We start from the raw sequence: 18,674 nt of genomic DNA on the forward strand, positions 1-18,674 counted from the left end.
CCAACCAACATGCCTGCCTTCACCAGCCTGACCTTTACGCAGGTGAAGAACAACGATCCAACTGATTCCACATCAGACTTGAGTTCTGGCAGCTGTGAGGCACCACCCTAAACTCCTCGTTAGCTGGTAAAGAAACGGCCCCGAAAAGGAGAAACACTCTGCTTCACCCCACAGCACTGCAAAGGCTCCCTTACCACTGTAGGCACAGCAGATAATCTCTTTAGTAACTTCAACCGTTTTCCTCACTTTTGAGGAAAAACAAGTATTTAGAAAGTGCTGAAGACTAGTTTACTTGAAGATTTATCGGAGGAGCTTCAGCAAGGGCTGTGTTTACGTTAAGGGAGCAGATCACCGGCAGCACCTTGCACACGCCCCGACTCTCGCACTAGAGCAAGTCCATTTCCGTGCAGTTTCCATTTAGAAGCACATTCCCGTTTTTCAGTTTCCTTTAGGCTTCACATCTCCAAGGAAGGACCAATGCAGGTTAATAGCTACAGAAAAACCTCCCGTGAGCTGCTGCTGCCGCCACAGGCGGCCAACGGGCAGCACAAGCAGACCCCGGGGAAAGGGGGAAAGCGCGGCCGTGCCCGAGCCACAGCGCTTCTGTGGAAAGGCACCAGGACAAACCCCGCTCCCCTCGCCCTCGCTGCACGGCACCGCTCTCCCCAGCCCCCGCCGAAGCCCCCCGGCCGCGCCCCTCAGTCCCTCCCTCACGCAGCGAGGGCGCTGCGGGCCAGGGCGGCCATCCGAGGCCACCGGGCCGGTAGCCGGGAACCCACCTTGGCCAGGAGGCGGCTCTGGTGCGCGGCCAGCGGCAAGGTGACGCCGGTGCGGAGCAGGGCGGCGCCGCAGACGATGGCGGCCCACCACGGCAGCCCGGCGGCCGCCTGCAGCCCCACCAGCCCGTCCTCCGCCCAGTGGACGGGCGCCGACTGCGCCAGCCGCTCGTACCAGGCGCCGGGGCCGCCGCTCGCCGCCGCCGCCCCCGGGACCGCCGCGACCGTTAACCGCCCGCCCCGCGCGCCCGCCCGCGCCAGCCGCCACATGGCCAACGGTCACGGCACGCGCCGCTCCTGCCTTTAAGGGGGAGGCGCCTCGCACCGCCCCCCCCCTTCCGCGCATGCGCCACCTGCGCAAGCGGAGGGCGGTGCCGCGGCGGCCATCTTGAGTGAGGGCAGGGGCCCGGGGAGGGGGGACGTGCTGGGTGGGAGCAGCCATTACCAGCAATTAACCACTGATGGCACACAGCCGTACTGGGATGGCGTCTGCTTACCTCTGCCACGGCAAAGCCAGGTGGAGAAACGCTTTAGGGCACACATGCAGCTGCTGATCGCTCCACCCTGTTCTGCAGCCTTCAGGACCTCAGTACACACAGTACCAATCTCTAAACATACTTTTGTGCCTTTTTCTTCCGTAAAAATGACCTGCAGGTCTCAAAAGAGTATGTTCCTTCGTTTATTGGTCAAATGAAAAGCGTTACATTTGAAATAATAAAGAAATGCCTCTGAGGAAAACAAGGGAAAAAAAAAAAAAAAAAGTGTTCCTTGTGCAGACTTCCAGCAACGCCCAGGATTCCATGGAGCAAGCCCCATGCCACAAAGGCAGCACCCCGCCTGCGCTCCCCCGGCCCCCGTTGTGGTTTTTCAAGTCAACAACATCCAGGTGAGAAACTCTTCTTTTGACCCACGGAATTCACAGTTCTAATAAATACCGAGCAGAATTTTCTCAGTAGGATTAGTTCAGAATAAGAAAGCCAATAATCCTAAATAGCACTGAAGCATTAAGCAAAAAATTCTCGTAGAAGGCCAGGGGGTCATACAGAAGCCTGGAAGGGCACTATTCCCCCCTCACAGTAAGGTGCCAAAATGGAGTTTCAATCACTTTTCTTCACAGATCTTGGTATCCATTTTGCTACAACCAGTTCTTTACACAACATACTTCAGGTGATCAGACAGCTGGAACACGGAGATTTGTTTTATTGAGAGCATCACCTAAGGACATATAGATGGACATCGGTATGCACAAACCTTCTGGTCATCTCCGAAATAGCACGATATTTAGAAGGCAGTGGGTTTCTCTGGACAGGTGTTTGTTTCTTCTGGCCTTCAAAGGAGTACCATACTACATACAAAATAGCACTATCTAGATTCCAGCCTTAGCAGCAGCCCGTTGTACTCATCAGGGATATTTCTTCACCCAATTGTATCTCTCAGGATAGTAATTTACAACAGGAGGGTTGAGTCCAAGCAACACAGCAAGGGGGGGGGGTGGGGTGGGGGGGGGAAGCAACAAGCTTTCCTTCAGCCTTCCCCCATGCTGAATAACCTCGCCTGCTCTGCACCAAAATACATTCGACTTGTAGATGTACTTGAAACCATACACCAACCGTACGGGGATCCTGACTGGAGCTGGGGGTCGCTGCTGACCGAGTCTTGCCGCACAGGACCCCGGGGGACTTCGCCTCCCAGTACTGCTGTTCACTCCAAGCAACTCTAAGTGGAGCAGGTGACAGCTCCTGACGATGACTATAAGGAAATTCTCACCTGGACATCTTCAAATAAACGTTCACGGGGCAGCAACCCCGTGTGGAACAAGACATAGCTTATGAGAACACAGCTGCTTATCCTGAAATAAACCTTCCTTTGGAGATGGTTTTGATCGGCAAAGCTCTGCTAAAACTGCAAGTTGAGTCTCATTCTTGAACTAACACAGACCAAGGATGTACGGTCCGAAATGACTGTTGTAGGCAAAGGAAGGAACCAGAAGCTCTGGGAGCACTCGTGGAACAGAACAGACCTTGCTGCATCAACCCGACCGTAAGAATAATTTTTAACAGATGCTGCAGCGTGATACATTTACCCCGTTTATTGGTCAAGTAGGGAAGTTCAGTGGGGAGACGACTCTGAACGTGCCAAAAGGCTGTTTTCTCAGGCGCTTTTTGGTGAAAAGCCTTTCACAGAAGGAAAACAGAAACTCTTAGTATCTGGTTACAACTGATGTATGCGTTCTCAAAAAAATCCAACACTCATTTGGAACAAGCCCTCTGATAATGCCCGTTTTTGTTGGTGTTTGTTTGGGTTTGTTTCGGTGGTTTTTTTTTTTTGTTTTTTTTTTTTTTATAATGTACTTAAATTACACAAGTAGAAAAGTTATGCTTATTAATAGTTTAATGTATGAAGGAAACATCCAGAATTCTGAATATGAAGGTACATATCTCACATTAATTTAAGTCTACATAAAGTAGAGCCTCTATACTGACATATTGAAATTTACTTTCTGCTTAGCCATTTGTTATGTAAACAATTGTACATTTATTTGCCATTCTAAAACTTCAGGATCAAGTTTACATAATTTTGCTAATTTTCTGTGTTTGCTCAGAAGCAGTTTACAGTACTAAAACCAACCAGCCAAAGAACAGCTTCAACAGAAAGTTATGTCAAAAAAAAAAAAAAAAAGGAAAGGAAAGAATAAAGGCTAAACTAAGTTGAAACGTATGATGGTGGGGAATGGGCGGTCACAATGTTCACAGAAAAAGGTCAGTTAGTAAGTTCTTCTGCAAAAAGCCTACACACTTCAGTCAAGCACATCAGTAGAATGATCTGGGAGCACATAAACTGTTTCTGCCATTTGTGTTTTCCTCTGCAAAAAAGGAATCTCAAGGCTAGCACGTTGATCCCACTCAGCCAAGCTGGTTCATATGCACACTGTTCATGTGAGGTGTCCAAGTTCCAGTCCACACCTGGAAGAGAAAGCTTCATTTAACACCACGCTCCGCGGCTGCTCAAAACAGTTCAGAAGTCAAAATTACACCGCGGCGCACCCGAGTAAAGCCCAACGTCAGACAACATGGCAATCGATCGCCAAACCACACCGAATTCCTTTCGGCACTTGTTTTATCCTGCTGTAATTCACGAGAGGAGACACGGAAACGGGGTTTTAATTTTTCTGCCTGTACTTTTTCACCTTGGCCAAAGGGTCCATCTTCCTCTTCCTTTCTACTTAGTGGAAAACAAACATACAAACAAAAAAACCCTTTGACCCAGCCTGCCTGCTTTCCTTCACAGCAAAATCCAAACCAGAAATCGACGCTATTGATGCTCACCAGTTCCTCCATCATAGCAACACTGATGTAATAAATATTTTACTGTTCCACAGGAAAAATATATCCCTTTAGACCCAGGGTTCCCTCTAAACCTGCCGGGTCCGCTGTCAAGAATAATTAAGAGGACCCTGTCGATGTGCAAAATCACTTGCAAGGAGAGCGCCTGGAGACCTCCAGCTTTCAGAGCAAGAGACTCAGCAAGGTCAGACAATCGAGAACATGATTTCTGGCACCTTGAAGGATTTTCCCCCGATGCATACCAACACCCTCAGCTCGGGGGAAACCCGAGTATAACAAAGCAAAGCCTTCGCTGGGGGACAATGGTCTCACTCAACCAGAACTGGCCTCATAATGGTCACGAGCCACTTCAGAGCAATACAGGAACTGTGGCCAAACAACGGTCCACCTCCTCCTCTGCACACCTGCTCGCAGCCTGGATGATTCCCAAGCTAATTAAGTCCAGGAATGTCTCTATTTAATAACAGTATAACAGAGCTCACTGCATAATTAAAAATAAACACAAGATACAATACAAGAGCAGCTACTGCTGATCCATTATATTAGTTGCTGGCTGAGTACGAACAAGAGGTTTGGGGGAACATAATCCCTGTGCCTAAAGGGTATTTAGTGGACAAGCCTATAACCCAGGGAAGATCAGAGCAGCGGACAGAGGAGCTACTTACTCCCTTGTTACGTGAGCTCCTAGCACAGTGAAAACATCTTACCTTTCACTGCCGAGCAACAATCCTTTAGACCTAATGCCGTTTTCCCTTTCTGGGAAGGGAAAGGTTACCTAACAGCAAATAAATGGCTTTTCTCACAAAAGCTAATTGTATCTACTTTCCCAAATGCAGAACTGCGCAGACAGAAATCACGGTAACTTTGAATGAAAAATACAGTGTAAAACTATCTTTTCTATCCAGACTTGCCTACAAGACATCATCAGAAAAGCTCATCGGCAGTAATTAACCAGGTGCCTACTTTGATTTAACAGGCAGCTGCTCTGAGCTCAGCTGGAAGCGAGCTTCCCAATTCTCAAGCACAAATACCTTCACAGAGGTAACTACAGCACACTCCTTTGAACTGCCACAACTTAGTGATGCTGCTTTTATTCTCGGGACAACTTACACTTGTTTTTAGAGAGACAACTAACGTTTACAAGTTGTCAGTAAGCGTGTGCAGCGCTCCGTGCTGTAGCGAGTAGGGGGCTGTATCAGCTCCTCGGAGACACGAGTAAAAAGGAGAAAACACGACACTGTATTTTCATACTTTCTAACAGCTAGGACCTTATCTTAGCCACGCTGTTTCTTAAGTTAAAACAAAATTGAGAACACAAAAATTGGAAAAATTACCGTCTGAGGCCCGTTATTTTCTGTGGAATTTGAAACCATCTTTATCAGCGAGTTCCAAGATGGGTCAGCAGCGTGAGGCCCATTAAATATAGGGCCTCCAGTACCATCTGCGATGGGGGCTACAGGAGGAATCATTGCGTTCCCATACACAGAAAAAGGCATACCCTTGGGGGGGGAGACAAAGCAAGAATCAGTATGTATTCATAAACACCGCTACTATATCGCACATACAGAATGACAAAAGGGGATTCGTGCTCAAGAAATTCCCTGTCTTAAAGCAGTAACGAAACGCCTGAATTTTAGAAAAACCTTCCTACGCATTTATGCGTTACATCGGGGACAAGTTATTTTTTTGTTAGATCTAGGCTTCTGCAATACCGTGAGGGTTAGTCAGCGTTTTAGCTTACGCACGCTCAACTGCCCAGGGAACGATACCTCCGCGTTGTGGATCTGCCTCGCGCGCCGACACGGAAATCGAGCGGTACCGCGCACGTCAAGCCCGAGAAGGTGATTACCCCGACTTTTGGGAAGTCCATGTATCCTGCGGGAACAGGCTGATGGAATGTACCGGAAGGCGTTACGATTCCCGTGCTGTCTCTCTCCATGGCTTGGTGCGAGAACACCCCTGGATCAGACATGGGCCTGTGGATCATGTGGCTCCCCATTCCGCTGTGACACCAGTCCACTTTATCTAACAACACAGAGGACACAGCAACGCCGTTAGACACGACACCCGCGAATCACCCATTTTCCAGCCTAAATATTCGCACGCTGTAATGTTTTAAAAGCGGCATTTGCTCAGCTCGCAGTTCCCGTGCATCTTTCCTGCATCGGAACTTAGGCGCACGGGCGGTGGACAGCATCAGAAATGGCACCTGCACACCGAGTTACTCCACAGCAGTAACCCTCAGCCGGCGCGAGGAGTTTTCAACAGCTACAGGCAACCAAAGCACCACCGCTGCTCTTTTCCTTCATTGAAAGGGAAAGCTGGCCTTTGTGCTACCCTGAATTCCTCGTACATTCGGCGCTGTCGAAGGGTATCTACGCCATGAAGGCTATTTGCGCCACTTTGTTACCATTCTTTCATGCATTATTTAATGAACTAAGAGACAGAGAAGCACTTTTGAATAGCAAAACCAGAAAGTGACCAGCTGGAGACTCGTGCTCATGTTCTAATTACACGAATTCATTAGCGGCAGCTTGGTATTGTTATTGCAGTTCAAACCTCAGACATCCAGAAAGCCCGTTTTTCAAAATAAAACATAACGGAATTCTATTTGGAGGCGAGGAGGAGGGGTATAGAAACGTTTCTGAAGCCATCCTAATACTCAACGAGAGAAGAGCCAATCCCATTCTCAACTGAAAATCAAAATGTTGAAGTAATTGAACAAAGTGGAAAGAAAGCAGCATTCCAAAAGCAAAGACAGACATGAAGGGCAACTTTTCCACCTAGACAGTGCAAATAAAAATATTCACTTTCTAAAGCCTTAATGCTGAATAGCTTCTCACTACACAGATGGGGAAAAGACCGTTAGTGAAGTAAAAAAAGGTTTGGATACAGCCTATCTATTTTGTATTTGGGGGGAAAAAAACCAGGACAGTATACGCATCGCATGCAAAGCATGTGCACAGTCAGCCTGTGAAAAGCTTAAGCTGTTTGGACTCCTCAGTCAAGCAGCGGAACGGGTTGTTCAGAGAGGGTGAGCGGTTTCCATCCTTGGAGGTTTTCAGGATCAGACTGGATAAAGCCCTGAGCAACCCACTTTGACCTCACAGCAAATCCCGTGGTGTGCAGGAGGTTGAGATGACCTCCGGAGGTGCCATCCAACACCAGCTCACGATTCCCTCCCCCTCATCCCAAGGGAAAAAAAAAAAAAAAATCAAATTTAAAAAAAAAAATTCAGCAGTCTCTTATAAATTGCACCCAAGACTCCTGAAGTGTGTGCTGAGAAAAGCTGTCCCATCAGTAACTGAGGTTTTTAATGAATTCTGAAATATTGAATTCTGTGGGACCACAGGAGAGCCAAGAGCCTTGCCTTACTAAAACACAAATGGCATGACTGGAAAAAACAAAGAAAACTGAAACTCTAAAACATCAATTGCACGCTCCTCAGCACAAAAAGCCCCACCTTGGCTATGAATTCAAGTTAAGCACTAGCTCCTATTGCACAAAATCATCTGTTTATCAACAGAAAGACAACACAGAGCTATCCTGAGACATCTTCGTTTCCCCTCCTACTAAATCCCATGATCCTCACTCCGTTCATCCCTGTAAACCCTGTGCTTTTATTTTCCCTGTTATTTCTTGCTTTGAGCAACACATCTTCACCGCTGGGGTGTTTCAGAACACCTGAGGTTTTCTGAGACCTTGTTAAAACACAATGAAGTAGACAGGAGGGCAAGCAGAAGCCCTGCTCCAACTCCTTTGGAAAGAGCACTTGTACATTTTGAGGCACTCACTTCTGCATTGCCCTTCAGCTCCAAAGGCACGGTAGGAAAACACAGTGTTGTGGCCAACTGCAAGCGCAGGGAGATCCATTAACGCTACGTACCTTGACTGCCACCTATACCTTCGAAGGACCAGATCCCACTATGTCCCACTGGAGCAGCTAAGTTGCTCCCGATAACAGATGGAGTAGAAGTTCCAGTTTGCCTGATCCGTGCAGACCGTTCAGTCCCGATCGGAACAGGAACTTTTCTGTCCTGAGAAACGTTACTGGGTTTTTCTGATCCCAAGGACACTGCTGAAGGGGTGGGAGATGGTGCTCGTACTCCAGAAGACACCGACTGAGCAGGAGATTCTGCAAGAAAATCAGCAAGAGCGCTTGGTAACGGCAGCCAGATCCTCTCACGTCACCACAAACCTATCCTTTAACGTCAAGCCATACATCAAACAAGTGAAAATGGGTAAGGTGTTAGCGCCAGATTCATACAGCAAACTCTTCAGGGTAATTTGAACCATTTTAAGTTCACATCAGAGAGACACTCCCTGTCTATTTAGTCTCTTACGTGAAGCACTGATCAGGCCCGGTCAGCTCAGCTACCGGACACACACCGCAACCCATCACAACCACCGGTGCAGAATCTGAACACGGCAACAGAGGATGCGAGGAGTATACCCAGAAGCGTTGCTGAAATAAACCCATGTTGTGGTTGGGTTGGTTTGGGTTTGTTTCTTCTTATTTGTTTGTTTGGTTTTTTTAATCCTAATTTGTTGTCTGTGGAACTTTGGTGGGTTTTGTTTGTTATTATTTTGCCTAGTAAAACAGACTAACTTGTTCCCTGAACAAGCCAACGCTCAACAGTTTATTTGTTTTCTGACCGAAACAACCCCACTACCCAGCCCAAACCGCAGGAGCCAAACATGGAGGAAGGTACCAGAAGCTGCCCTAAGTATTTTCTCCTGGAATACATTACACAGTTCTGTTCAAAGAACGTCAGAAAAACCAAGCAATCACCGCTGCTGAGCGAACGTTAGTAAAACATCGTTACACGGTTTACACAACTCACAGCTGGAGTATTACCTTCACAAACCAAAAACCCAACCTTTTCTTTACAAGATGACTAGAAAAAAGGCATGTCTGTTAACAGGCCAAAATTAATTGCAGCAAGAATAAGCAGCTCCACGATAGCACGACATTTGCTTTTAAAAAAACACGCCAGAGATCAGAACTCGCACAAGGAAATTTCATCTCAGAATCTGTGATTGCATAAAGGTTTAAAACATATCTAAAAACCTGAAGTTAAAAATGAACACAACTAGAAAAGCCCACCTAGAAGAGGCAGCGCCTGAGGCCACTTTATTTGTACCATAGCTTCTGAACCCGTTTCCCGCAGACTAGAACTCACCATTCGATGCTGATGAACATGGAGGCAACAAACTGAGTGGGGAAAAATGCTGTCTGTTAAAATTAGCAGCTGCAGGGGCTCCGCCAAGAGGTGTCCCAGGCGCGTACATCTGCCCTCCCGACAGGTTTGAGGCAAAGTTACCCAGGTGCGTAGAAGAAGGTGTTACAGAAGCGTAGGGTGAATCCATACTGACAATACCTATGGGAGAAACGGGCACAAATGACTCCCAACACTCCAAGAGCTCCGTGAAGAGGACGCCCATATCATGGAAATAAGAACGAAAGAAGGAAAACTTTTTTCCAGTCAATGGGGCAGGGAGGGAGTTGCTACTGGTTTCCACAGAGAACTGGGAGTCTTAGGCTCCATAGTGCGCAAGCCTTGACAGTATGTGGCAGTTGTGCCGTATATACGAATCAAGAATGATCCCGCTGTTAGCATGCAGGTACCTGGAAGGCAAATGCATGAAGGGAATATAACACGTGCTCCGATACGACTGGACATCGGAAAAGTAACTGATGCATTTTATTAACCTGTAATTTAAATTCCGTAGGTTTAGAAAGCATGATTTTGTACCAAGAACGGTGGAAATAATTCTTAAGATTTGAACACTTCCTCCATTGATTTTTTTATTCTACAGAATGATGTCTATATACACCCTGATCAACACTGAAGTCTTTTTTTCCAACCCAGGGATACGTTTTCACCTGCTTAGGAAAACGGTATTTTATTAAGACCGAATGGCACCAATTAGCTAAGGTACTAAAACCACAAGAATTACCGCCCCCTTAATATTCTCCTCAATGAGCAAAAGCGAAAAATAAAATCTTAGCGTTTTAAGTTTCAAAAACTATTAAGGAAGCTTTTTACCACCCAGCTGCTGTGGAACGTGCATCTTTCTCCTACTTGTAAAGCGTGTAACAAGGCTTCAACCTGTAGTTTTAGTTAGAAAAAAAGAGAATCCCGTCACCCGTGACAGGGAGAAGGATAAAGCAGCACAGCATCTGCCTCCTCCGCATCAGCCGTTATCAAGATCCTAACTCTATTTTTGGTCAAGTTCTTCAGGCTCTCCAGGGCTGCCTTCCTACGAGCTAACGTAACACGCCCTGACTCTACAGACACCTCCAACTTAACCTGTTGCGCCCGCGGCCTTCCAAAAGGGAAATCGCTGAGACAAGAGTAGGACTGCGGTCCGAGCACTGCTTTTACTCGGGACCTGACAGGCACGCTGAAGCGATACACGGCGTACGAGGGTGCCGAAGCCGAAATGCGAAATAGTGTATTAAGTTGACAAAATTCACAGAGAGCACCTCAAAAGCTGTTCAACACCACGACACTCGCCAGATATGAAAAAACTAGCTGTTAGATCTCTCGATTCGTAAACAAGGCTGCATCGACAGCTCACGGGTCCTGCTAAAACAGGCACAGGTGGTACAAACCGTGTACGTCCTTTCTGGAAGCTACGGAACAAGTTCTGTGACCAGCCCTTGGCCTCTGCTTGTGCAGAAGGCTAAACAGCTTGCCACAAAATTGAGGAAGTCCATGAAATTAAGTTTTTTGATTGAATTTAGTAGTTAAGAGAACACACCTCTTTCTACAAGTTCCCGTCAAAACACCATTTTTTTTATCATCCTAACACTTGGAAGATGCCGCGTATTTTTCTGCAGCCTCAGGACAAGTGGCAAGTTACCACAAACCAGAATAGTCATGAGCTGGTGGTAGGGAAGGGAGGTGGAAACAACAGCGAGGTGTTTTATTAACTCTGCTATCGCAGAAGAGCAGACTGCAATGGCCAAAAGAATGCCTTTAGCTCTACTTTTTCCAAGGTCACCAGCTGCAAAACAGTAACTAGGTTTGACAGGCAGCTCTTCAAAGGGAGACCAACTCAACTTTCCTTACGGAAACAACAACGAACTATATTACAGCACCCTTTCGTTGCAGGGCAGGCAGTGATTTACTATAAATGACCACAAAGGCTGAGGCAGAAAGTATTACGTGCTCGAAATAAAAACACGTGGCAGTTACCGTTTCAGGACGTTATTAAGGTATGAACACAAAACAGAGACTTACCTGAGGGACTCGGAGCTGGCCTCTGTAACGGTGGCCTAAAACCTGGGGCTTTGGAAGTATCAGGCTGATGTAACGGATCTGAATTTGGCAAAAATGAAGACTTTCCTGATAGCATAGATTCTGGTGTTGTCTGAGATGAGACGACGGAACCGCCCCAGAAGGCATGAGCAGACGTAGGACTGTTTTCAAACAACGTACTAAAGGGCCCGAATGGTAAAGTAGCACTGAAGTTGTTACCCATAGACTTGTTTGCTGGATGGGCTGAATTCTGAGAAGCACTTTGTGTACTTAAGGTAGAAGGAAGCTGCACTGAAGAAGGAACGCTGTGGGGCCTTTTGATGTGATTAACGTTGAGGACTGCGACAGAAGAATTTTGCACAGGAGCTGGATTCTTATGGACGCTACCGGTTCCATGGACAGGCGGTCTGATGGCCGGGGTTTCCATCTTAGCTGCAGGCTGAGAAGACCCCATGGACGTCTGAGACATGGGATAGGTCATCGGGGCATTCGTTGGACCCGCCACAGGAGCGGATGAGCTTGTCGCTGCTAAATTTGGAGGCACAACCATTCGAGGATCTGGTGCGGGAACCTGAGGTTGCTGAAGAGGGGGTCTTGCCTCTTGCAGAGGAGCTCCCGGAGGCTGCTGATGAGCAGGGTGCACAGATGAGCTGCCGGTACCAGAACTGGGCTGCCTACTGCTGGTTGAGCTGCTCGTTTCCACTGCTGGCGGACTACCCGCTTCTGGATCGGACGAAGGTGCACCTTTATTCGGAGAGGTCGCCGCGCAGTCCGAAGGACTGCTTCTGGAAACACCTGCTGGCTGCGCAGGAGGAGAAGGAGATGAGGGGGAAGATGCAGGGTAGTGTTCTTTGGCAGTAGGAACTGGATACGTGGCATTCGTAGGCGCCGTGCTCGTGTTACTCGCCGTGGTCGTCACTGTGGTCGTCGTGGCGTTTGATGTCTTCACGACCGTGACGAAGAGCTGTCTTCTGACCGAAGGTGAACTGGGACTGCCGTTTGCAGAAGAACCAGGCACAGTAGAAGCCACCGAACTTGTCGTAGCTGTTGGACTACTTGTCAAAGAACTTGCTGAATTCACCTGAGAACCGCTGTTGTTCTGACTGTTATGGCGAGGCACCATGTGAGGTTTCGGCGAGTTGGTAGCTCTGGCAGGGCTCAAGGGCCTAACGGGAAACGGACCCCACGTGGACTGAGCTGGCGGGAAAGTACCTCCAAAGTGTGTCATGGGCAACCGAGGCGGACGGATTTGCTGGAAAGTCTGAGCAGCGAGTAAAGCGTGTGCAAACTGCGGAGGAGGATAGGCTAATGGAAGAGACACTTGGAAACCAGGCCGCACATTATTCACTGGGTTTTTAATGGTTTTGTGAGTGGACGCTGAAGAAATTGCAGGCACGGTGAGTGCGGAGGCAGTCTGAGATGCGGACGAAGCAGCTACGGTGGTCACTTTGATGCCCACAAGAGAACTGTTAGCAGCTGTAGTGGCGGCAGGTGTCGATGACCCTATTTTGGAGTTGGCAGCCGAACTTTTCAAACGGTTCTTTGGAATAAGTTCATCAATTTCCTTATCCGGATCCTTAATCAGAGCATTGATCAACTGCGTGGCCTGCCTCGTTGATTCTGTGCCACCCCTATAAGAAGGAAGGAAAAACAGATAGAGCATCTAAAGAATTTACGTACATCATCTTACATTACATTACAGCGAAGTACCTCCAACACACGGTCCAGCCTGTCTTCCGTCATGCTAACGCAGACAGAAAAGTAACTCTCTATCTGAAGACCGAGCTTGGCACGTTCTTGCTGCCAACAATTACTGAAGAAGCTCAAGCTGAAAACTCTAACTCCCCCAAAACCCAAATGGTTAAAACGTTTACTTCCCTAAATACGCCTACATATTTAGCCATGTCTGAACAAGTCCAAACACAGAATCGTAACGTTTATGCTCCACCTTATCTCCCAAGTCTTCTTTTGCACAAACGCGACGGTACCAAATCGGCGGTTGTTCTCCGTTTCCCCACCCCGTTCGTCTCCCCTGCCTCCAAGAACTGACTGTCTCAAAGCGATCCTTCAAGGGACAAGGAGGTCAAGCCTTCTCATTTTTCTAGACAGCAAAGTGTGCTACAACGAAAAAAATCCCCACAGGAACGAGCAAATCGAGCAGCCAGCTTACCTGATCGTTATTATTCTATCTCCAGTTTTGTCCTTCTGTTTGTCAATGTCTATGTGTGCTCCCGTGCACTCGCGTATCGCGTTGATGTTACATCCTCCTCTGCCAATGACTCTGGAAATTACAGTTGACGGAACAGAAACCTTCTTGGATCTATACAAAGAAGAAACGATATTAACTGGGAAATGCTTCCATGGCACGAAGCAGTGGGCAGGTCAGTCAAAACAATGTTATAATGCACAATTCAACCTAGGCAGCGGTAATTTTGTCAAATCTATCAGGTCCGCTAAGGCGGCGTTCATTCAGTAACCCCAGAGAGGGCTACACTAGGTAAAACATTCCGAAAAAGGCCACCAGCAACGGGGAGTTAGGGGAACGTTTTGCTTACCTTCGCACAACTTCCTTCCATCCTTCTTCCCTTTTCTGACCACGTTTAGGACTAGCAATGGTTAGCTTTCCATTTGGAGAAGAAAGGGGAGAAGGACCAGATTTTGTGCAAGTAGACAAGGAATTACTCGTCACTTCACTAATAACTTCAGACAACCTTGAAAAGAAATTAAACGCTGTCATTACAGAGGCAAAAAAAAGCAAGCGTTACTTGCATTTTGCCCGTTCTCCAGCCCCCCAACCCATTTTCCTCTTTTAGCACAAAAGCACTACGTGATTAACTAGTCGCTTGAATTGAGATGCTTACATCTCCAAATACCCCAACAGTTCCCCAATTCCAGATCCACGACAGCGTTTCTTGCTTCAGAACCTACTACTAGGTTCAAGTTCACACCGCAGCAACGTTTATACTCCTTACACACGCTAGAGCAAGGACACGCTGCCTCATCCGCTTCCTAACAACTGATTTAAGAACGCAAGACCACAAAGACAAGGGCGCAGCATTCAAATGTAGGGCAACCACCACCTTAAAACGGCACGCACGGTCACAGCAGCTTACTTGATGGATGATTTGCCAGCAACTGCTTTCCTCTCATCCTTTGGACAAGTGACAAGAACCGATGGTTGCTTTTTGTTGCTCTGTGTGTTAGTAACGGCTGCGGAAGAATGATTGTCACTTTTGTGGCTGCTGTTGCTATTGCTGCTTTCATCGCTACAGCTGGAAATCCTCATGTTGTCGCTATCGCCACTTTCGCTAGTACTGCTGCTCTTCGATTCGCCATTCACCTTCTCTGGTTGGCTATAGGAAATTGGGAGTTGATCATCAAATATAATCTGAACGTTATCAGGGGTTACTTTGTTTTTCCTGTTTTTCCTTTTGGAGCTTGTTGTGGTAATGGTGTTATTCCTCTTCCCGTGGGAACCGGCTAACGTTGTCCAAGTTGCAGATATACCGATGGTGGTTGTAGTGGTAGCACTAGGAGGCTCCATTGGGACCTCTGGATCATCTGATGGAAGAATGAAAAACAAACACTACTAATTTAGCCGGCTTGAGGAAGCTTGTGTGGTTTTGTTTTCCGAATCACGCCTGTCTTAGCAAATGAGTCACGAGTAACTTCACAAGACTCCCAGAAACACGCAGAACCATGAACTATGCGGACATCTGTAGAACTCTTATAGATGTCATACCGCGGAGCCTCTCCCCTTCGTTATGCTAACTTTCATTCTTTTCTGGCGACAAATGCAGCAGCAATTTCACAAACGTGAAACTGAATTCAGGCATGAAAGACGGACGCAAGCACTTAGGGGACAGAAACGAGCATATGAAACAACACAAAAAACCTGTCACATGTCTTCCCCTTATTTCAGCGTAACAGAGCAAGGGAAAAAAAAATCAGTGAAAACCATTTCTCAGTACGCCACATGAAACTCATTGCGACAAGATACACAAGAGCCAGGTTTCGAGGGATCAGAAGAGAACGATACATACTGGGAATTTGCCTATTGCCAGTTTTTTCAGCTAACCATCATCACTGTGTTTGTAAGCTAAAAAAGGAAATTGACCTGGTTTTAAGTATTGGGGCCTGCAAGGAAAAATCCAAGCCAACACCATCCCCATGGTAGAGTTAACCCTTAACTCGCACCGAAGCCATCCCGCTACTCGACAGGCTTAATCGAAAAGGTAGCAAAAGGACTGCTCAGCAGGTCATAAAGAAAGCTTGTATTCAAGTTTTGACAGGAAAAGCAAATTCTAATAGCGGGAATAAAATCACGGGCATGTTTCAAAAATAAGGCAAATATTGTAAATCACCTTCAGGTTTTAGCTTCTCTTTCTCCTGAGCAGCTTGAAGTTCAAAATTCTCTTTATTTTTCGCTTCTATTTCTTCTAGTTTTCGTCTTTGTTCTTCTTTTTTCTTCCTCCTTTTCTCCTTTCTTTTCTCTCTTTTGGCAGCCAAAGCCAGTCTCCTGCTTTCTTCCCTTAGCTACAAGTCAAGCACACGGAACAGTATTACAAGCTGTCCCATGCATTTCAAGAAATGCGAATGCTTTCTATTGCCTAGGAAGCTCAGCTCGCGTTCCAGACTAACGCATTTACAAAATAGAAGCTAAATTCCCTATGATTCATATTTTTACGTATTTACTTCTTCCAAACACATTGTTCACTCAAGTTAACAGGAGGTTAGCGTAGAAACAGAGGACAGACACCGTACAAACTTCAGTCAGAGTCCTCCAAGGCGCATTTTCAGGATTCTCGGCGTAACCTCATGCGCCTCGGCAGTACAGAGCTAACACCACCCATCTCCCTTACGAAAATTAGAACATGAAATGGTTTCAGCTAGCGTGAATATAAAGCATGCGCTCATTTGACACCGTACTTGCACTTTGATTTTTCCATTAGATTCCTACTACACTACTATGGTTTCTAGTAACAGTAGTCGTAGATTTTTTTTTTTTTTTTAAATTTTTAAGACACAAAACAGGGTTTAGACCGAAAGTCCACACCAACGTGACTGAAAAATGCCCATCTAGCATGCACTTGACGAAAAAATTCTACTCAGAAATCCTTCTTTTGCTACAACATTATTCCAGAAGAAATAGTTACATCAGAGCTTTTTGATCCCATTTCTCTGAATAATAGTCAAACTAAAGTTCAAAGATTACCTGAACAACCAGGTGCTCTGTTCTAGACACTCCAATTAACGGTAATTACATCTACTCCTATACTTCAATACGTACTTTCACCGATCTTATGATCTTGAAGGAACATGAAACTGCAATTTTATCAAATAAATATTCACAGCTCCAAACTCTTTCAACTTGCCTTCTCCAAGTCCAGTTCCTCTAAAAGAATGCTTGCATTTTTGTTGGCTTCAGCAGCCTGTCTATCTTTGGCTTGAACAATCGATTCCATACACAGGTGGCACTTCTTCAGCATCTCCTGCAATGACAAAGTACATCAACCCTCCGCTTGAAAAAGCGACACTGCGTGTGTTTGAACGTACGATCTCAAGCTTACGCTTGTAATTTAACAACTGTTGCGTTACTTGCACGGGTGTTTTTTAAGGGAGAACTTTAAATTCACTCCAGTAAGTTCTTCTTTATGCCCAACCTTGCAAACTGGTATTCCAGTCACAGGTGTGACGTGCAATCGATAACCTATGTCTCGGTGTACTACAAACAGTTCGACGACAGGTCGTACCCCATGCCCGTTACCAAGACCAAAAAATTTCCATGAAATAAAAGGCCAAGGCCCTGACAGGTGAAGCAACTGCAGAAACAAAAATACATCATAAAGCAAGGCTTTTTGTTAAGCCGCTTTGGAAATACGTTAACATTATAGCATTATAATACTACTCAAACCCATATTGGCTTCAGAGCAGTGAAAACGTTTAAATGCAAAGGGCGTGCAGCATCATGGAAGCAGACAGGGGTCGCAGCCACTGGCAACAGAACACATACCAATTTAAACGTTAGCACCTCTTCAGCCTCAACAAGCTCATCACAACTTGACGCCCAGAAAGAAGACAACTCACTTGCAGCGCAGAGGATCAGTGAAGAGATGGAAGCATTACGACCATATTTCTGCACCAGTTGCTGTTCTCGTTTCTCTTACTACAAAATAGGTTTTGCCCTGTTCATCTGGGCTGAAGGTAAACCAACTAAAACTGAATCTCCGCAGGGAAGAGCAGCAGTCCACTTCACATGCTATGAGAAACCACTTCACTGTCAATTATGTTTTCTACCTTCTTTCTAGTACAAACTTTTTGTACAAGATGGTCTACCTTCATACTTAAGCTCACGCACACTCTTAGCAGAAGTTCTTTCTGTTACCTCTGCCCCACTGCAAAGGCCATCATAAATTCAGCACAAACTTACTCAACAAGGAGGAACGCGGAGGAGCGTGAGGTAATGACTGGGAGAACGCCTGAAAGCAAGCATGGATAATAAATACCACCACCTTTACTACTACTCTGACAGCACTAAGGCGCACAAAGTTACTGCGGCCGCGTGTTCCCATTTTTCGCAATGTTTTTTCTGAAAAATTCCTATGAGATTCACGAGTTGGCTGAAACCTGGCGTGCTAGGAAGCTCAACACCATTCGTGACCGACTCTAAAGCTGAGTCACAGCACTATTCCTTCTCAAGTATTTTCTTTCTTACCAGCTTACCTTATCAGTAATTGTTGCTATGTATCTCATGCATTCTGAGTCTGACGGAAACTGGTTTACTTCTTTCACTAGGTAGCGCACCACTTTTACATGACCCTGAAAAAGAAATTTTAAGGACGACATTTTATATCAGGCCAGCTGCTTCTGGTTTGCTAACGAACACTTTAGTCCAAGCACTCGTTGCAAAATGTTTATTTTCAACTCCTTCAAATGATGCTCTCAACACTTACGTTTTTTGTTGTTTTGGTTTTTTGGGGGTTTTTTGTTTGTTTGTTTTTTGTTTTTTAAATCTTTATCCCCTTCTGAACTAGCGAGGCATGTTTCTTCACATTTGTGACAGAAGAGAAGGCGAGCCATTACAGTACCTGTCGCCAGGTTGCCCTTGCTCCAGCCCTACTTCCATGTACTTCTGCCTTTTGTTTTGGTACTGTTCAAATGCCCCGCTCTGGCAGCGTAACAGTTGCAGGCTCCCACAGTCGTTCGCAATTTTTCCAGTCCTGCAGCACTTGAACTACACTCCCTTGCTAACAACAATTATCTCTGGAGTCAAATCGGGCTAAACC

The 18,674-nt window shown here is 46.3% G+C and overlaps 2 protein-coding genes across 12 annotated transcripts in view; both read right to left on the bottom strand.

The window, feature by feature from the left end:
- The window catches only part of COX18 (cytochrome c oxidase assembly factor COX18), a 34,273-nt gene extending 33,215 nt beyond the window's left edge, over nt 1-1,058 (bottom strand). For all 3 annotated transcript variants that reach the window (XR_015700058.1, XM_087737692.1, XM_087737693.1), the window contains exon 1: nt 780-1,058. Coding sequence is in view for 2 of the 3 variants with exons in the window: in XM_087737692.1 (XP_087593818.1) it covers nt 780-1,046 (267 nt within the window). In the remaining variant the exon portion in view is untranslated. The remainder of the gene's footprint in view (nt 1-779) is intronic.
- A 2,380-nt stretch (nt 1,059-3,438) lies between these two features.
- Nucleotides 3,439-18,674, bottom strand: part of ANKRD17 (ankyrin repeat domain 17) — a 95,707-nt gene continuing 80,471 nt past the window's right edge. For 8 of the 9 annotated variants that reach the window (XM_087737685.1, XM_087737690.1, XM_087737684.1 and 5 more), the window contains 12 exons: nt 18,112-18,207; nt 16,764-16,880; nt 15,753-15,924; nt 14,502-14,949; nt 13,944-14,099; nt 13,559-13,708; nt 11,371-13,019; nt 9,304-9,501; nt 8,007-8,255; nt 5,970-6,145; nt 5,455-5,619; nt 3,439-3,739 (listed from right to left, as the gene is read on the bottom strand). In XM_087737685.1, coding sequence (XP_087593811.1) covers nt 3,680-3,739; nt 5,455-5,619; nt 5,970-6,145; nt 8,007-8,255; nt 9,304-9,501; nt 11,371-13,019; nt 13,559-13,708; nt 13,944-14,099; nt 14,502-14,949; nt 15,753-15,924; nt 16,764-16,880; nt 18,112-18,207 — 3,636 coding nt within the window. In that variant the 3' untranslated portion in view covers nt 3,439-3,679. Of the gene's footprint in view, nt 3,740-5,454; nt 5,620-5,889; nt 6,146-8,006; nt 8,256-9,303; nt 9,502-11,370; nt 13,020-13,558; nt 13,709-13,943; nt 14,100-14,501; nt 14,950-15,752; nt 15,925-16,763; nt 16,881-18,111; nt 18,208-18,674 lie in introns of those variants that run through there. The other variant, XM_087737686.1, reaches the window with a different exon arrangement.

This window comes from Nipponia nippon, unplaced genomic scaffold, assembly GCF_047370975.1.
Source record: "Nipponia nippon isolate SJK-2023a ecotype South Korea unplaced genomic scaffold, ASM4737097v1 scaffold_6, whole genome shotgun sequence".
In the NCBI taxonomy this organism is placed as follows: Eukaryota; Metazoa; Chordata; class Aves; order Pelecaniformes; family Threskiornithidae; genus Nipponia; species Nipponia nippon.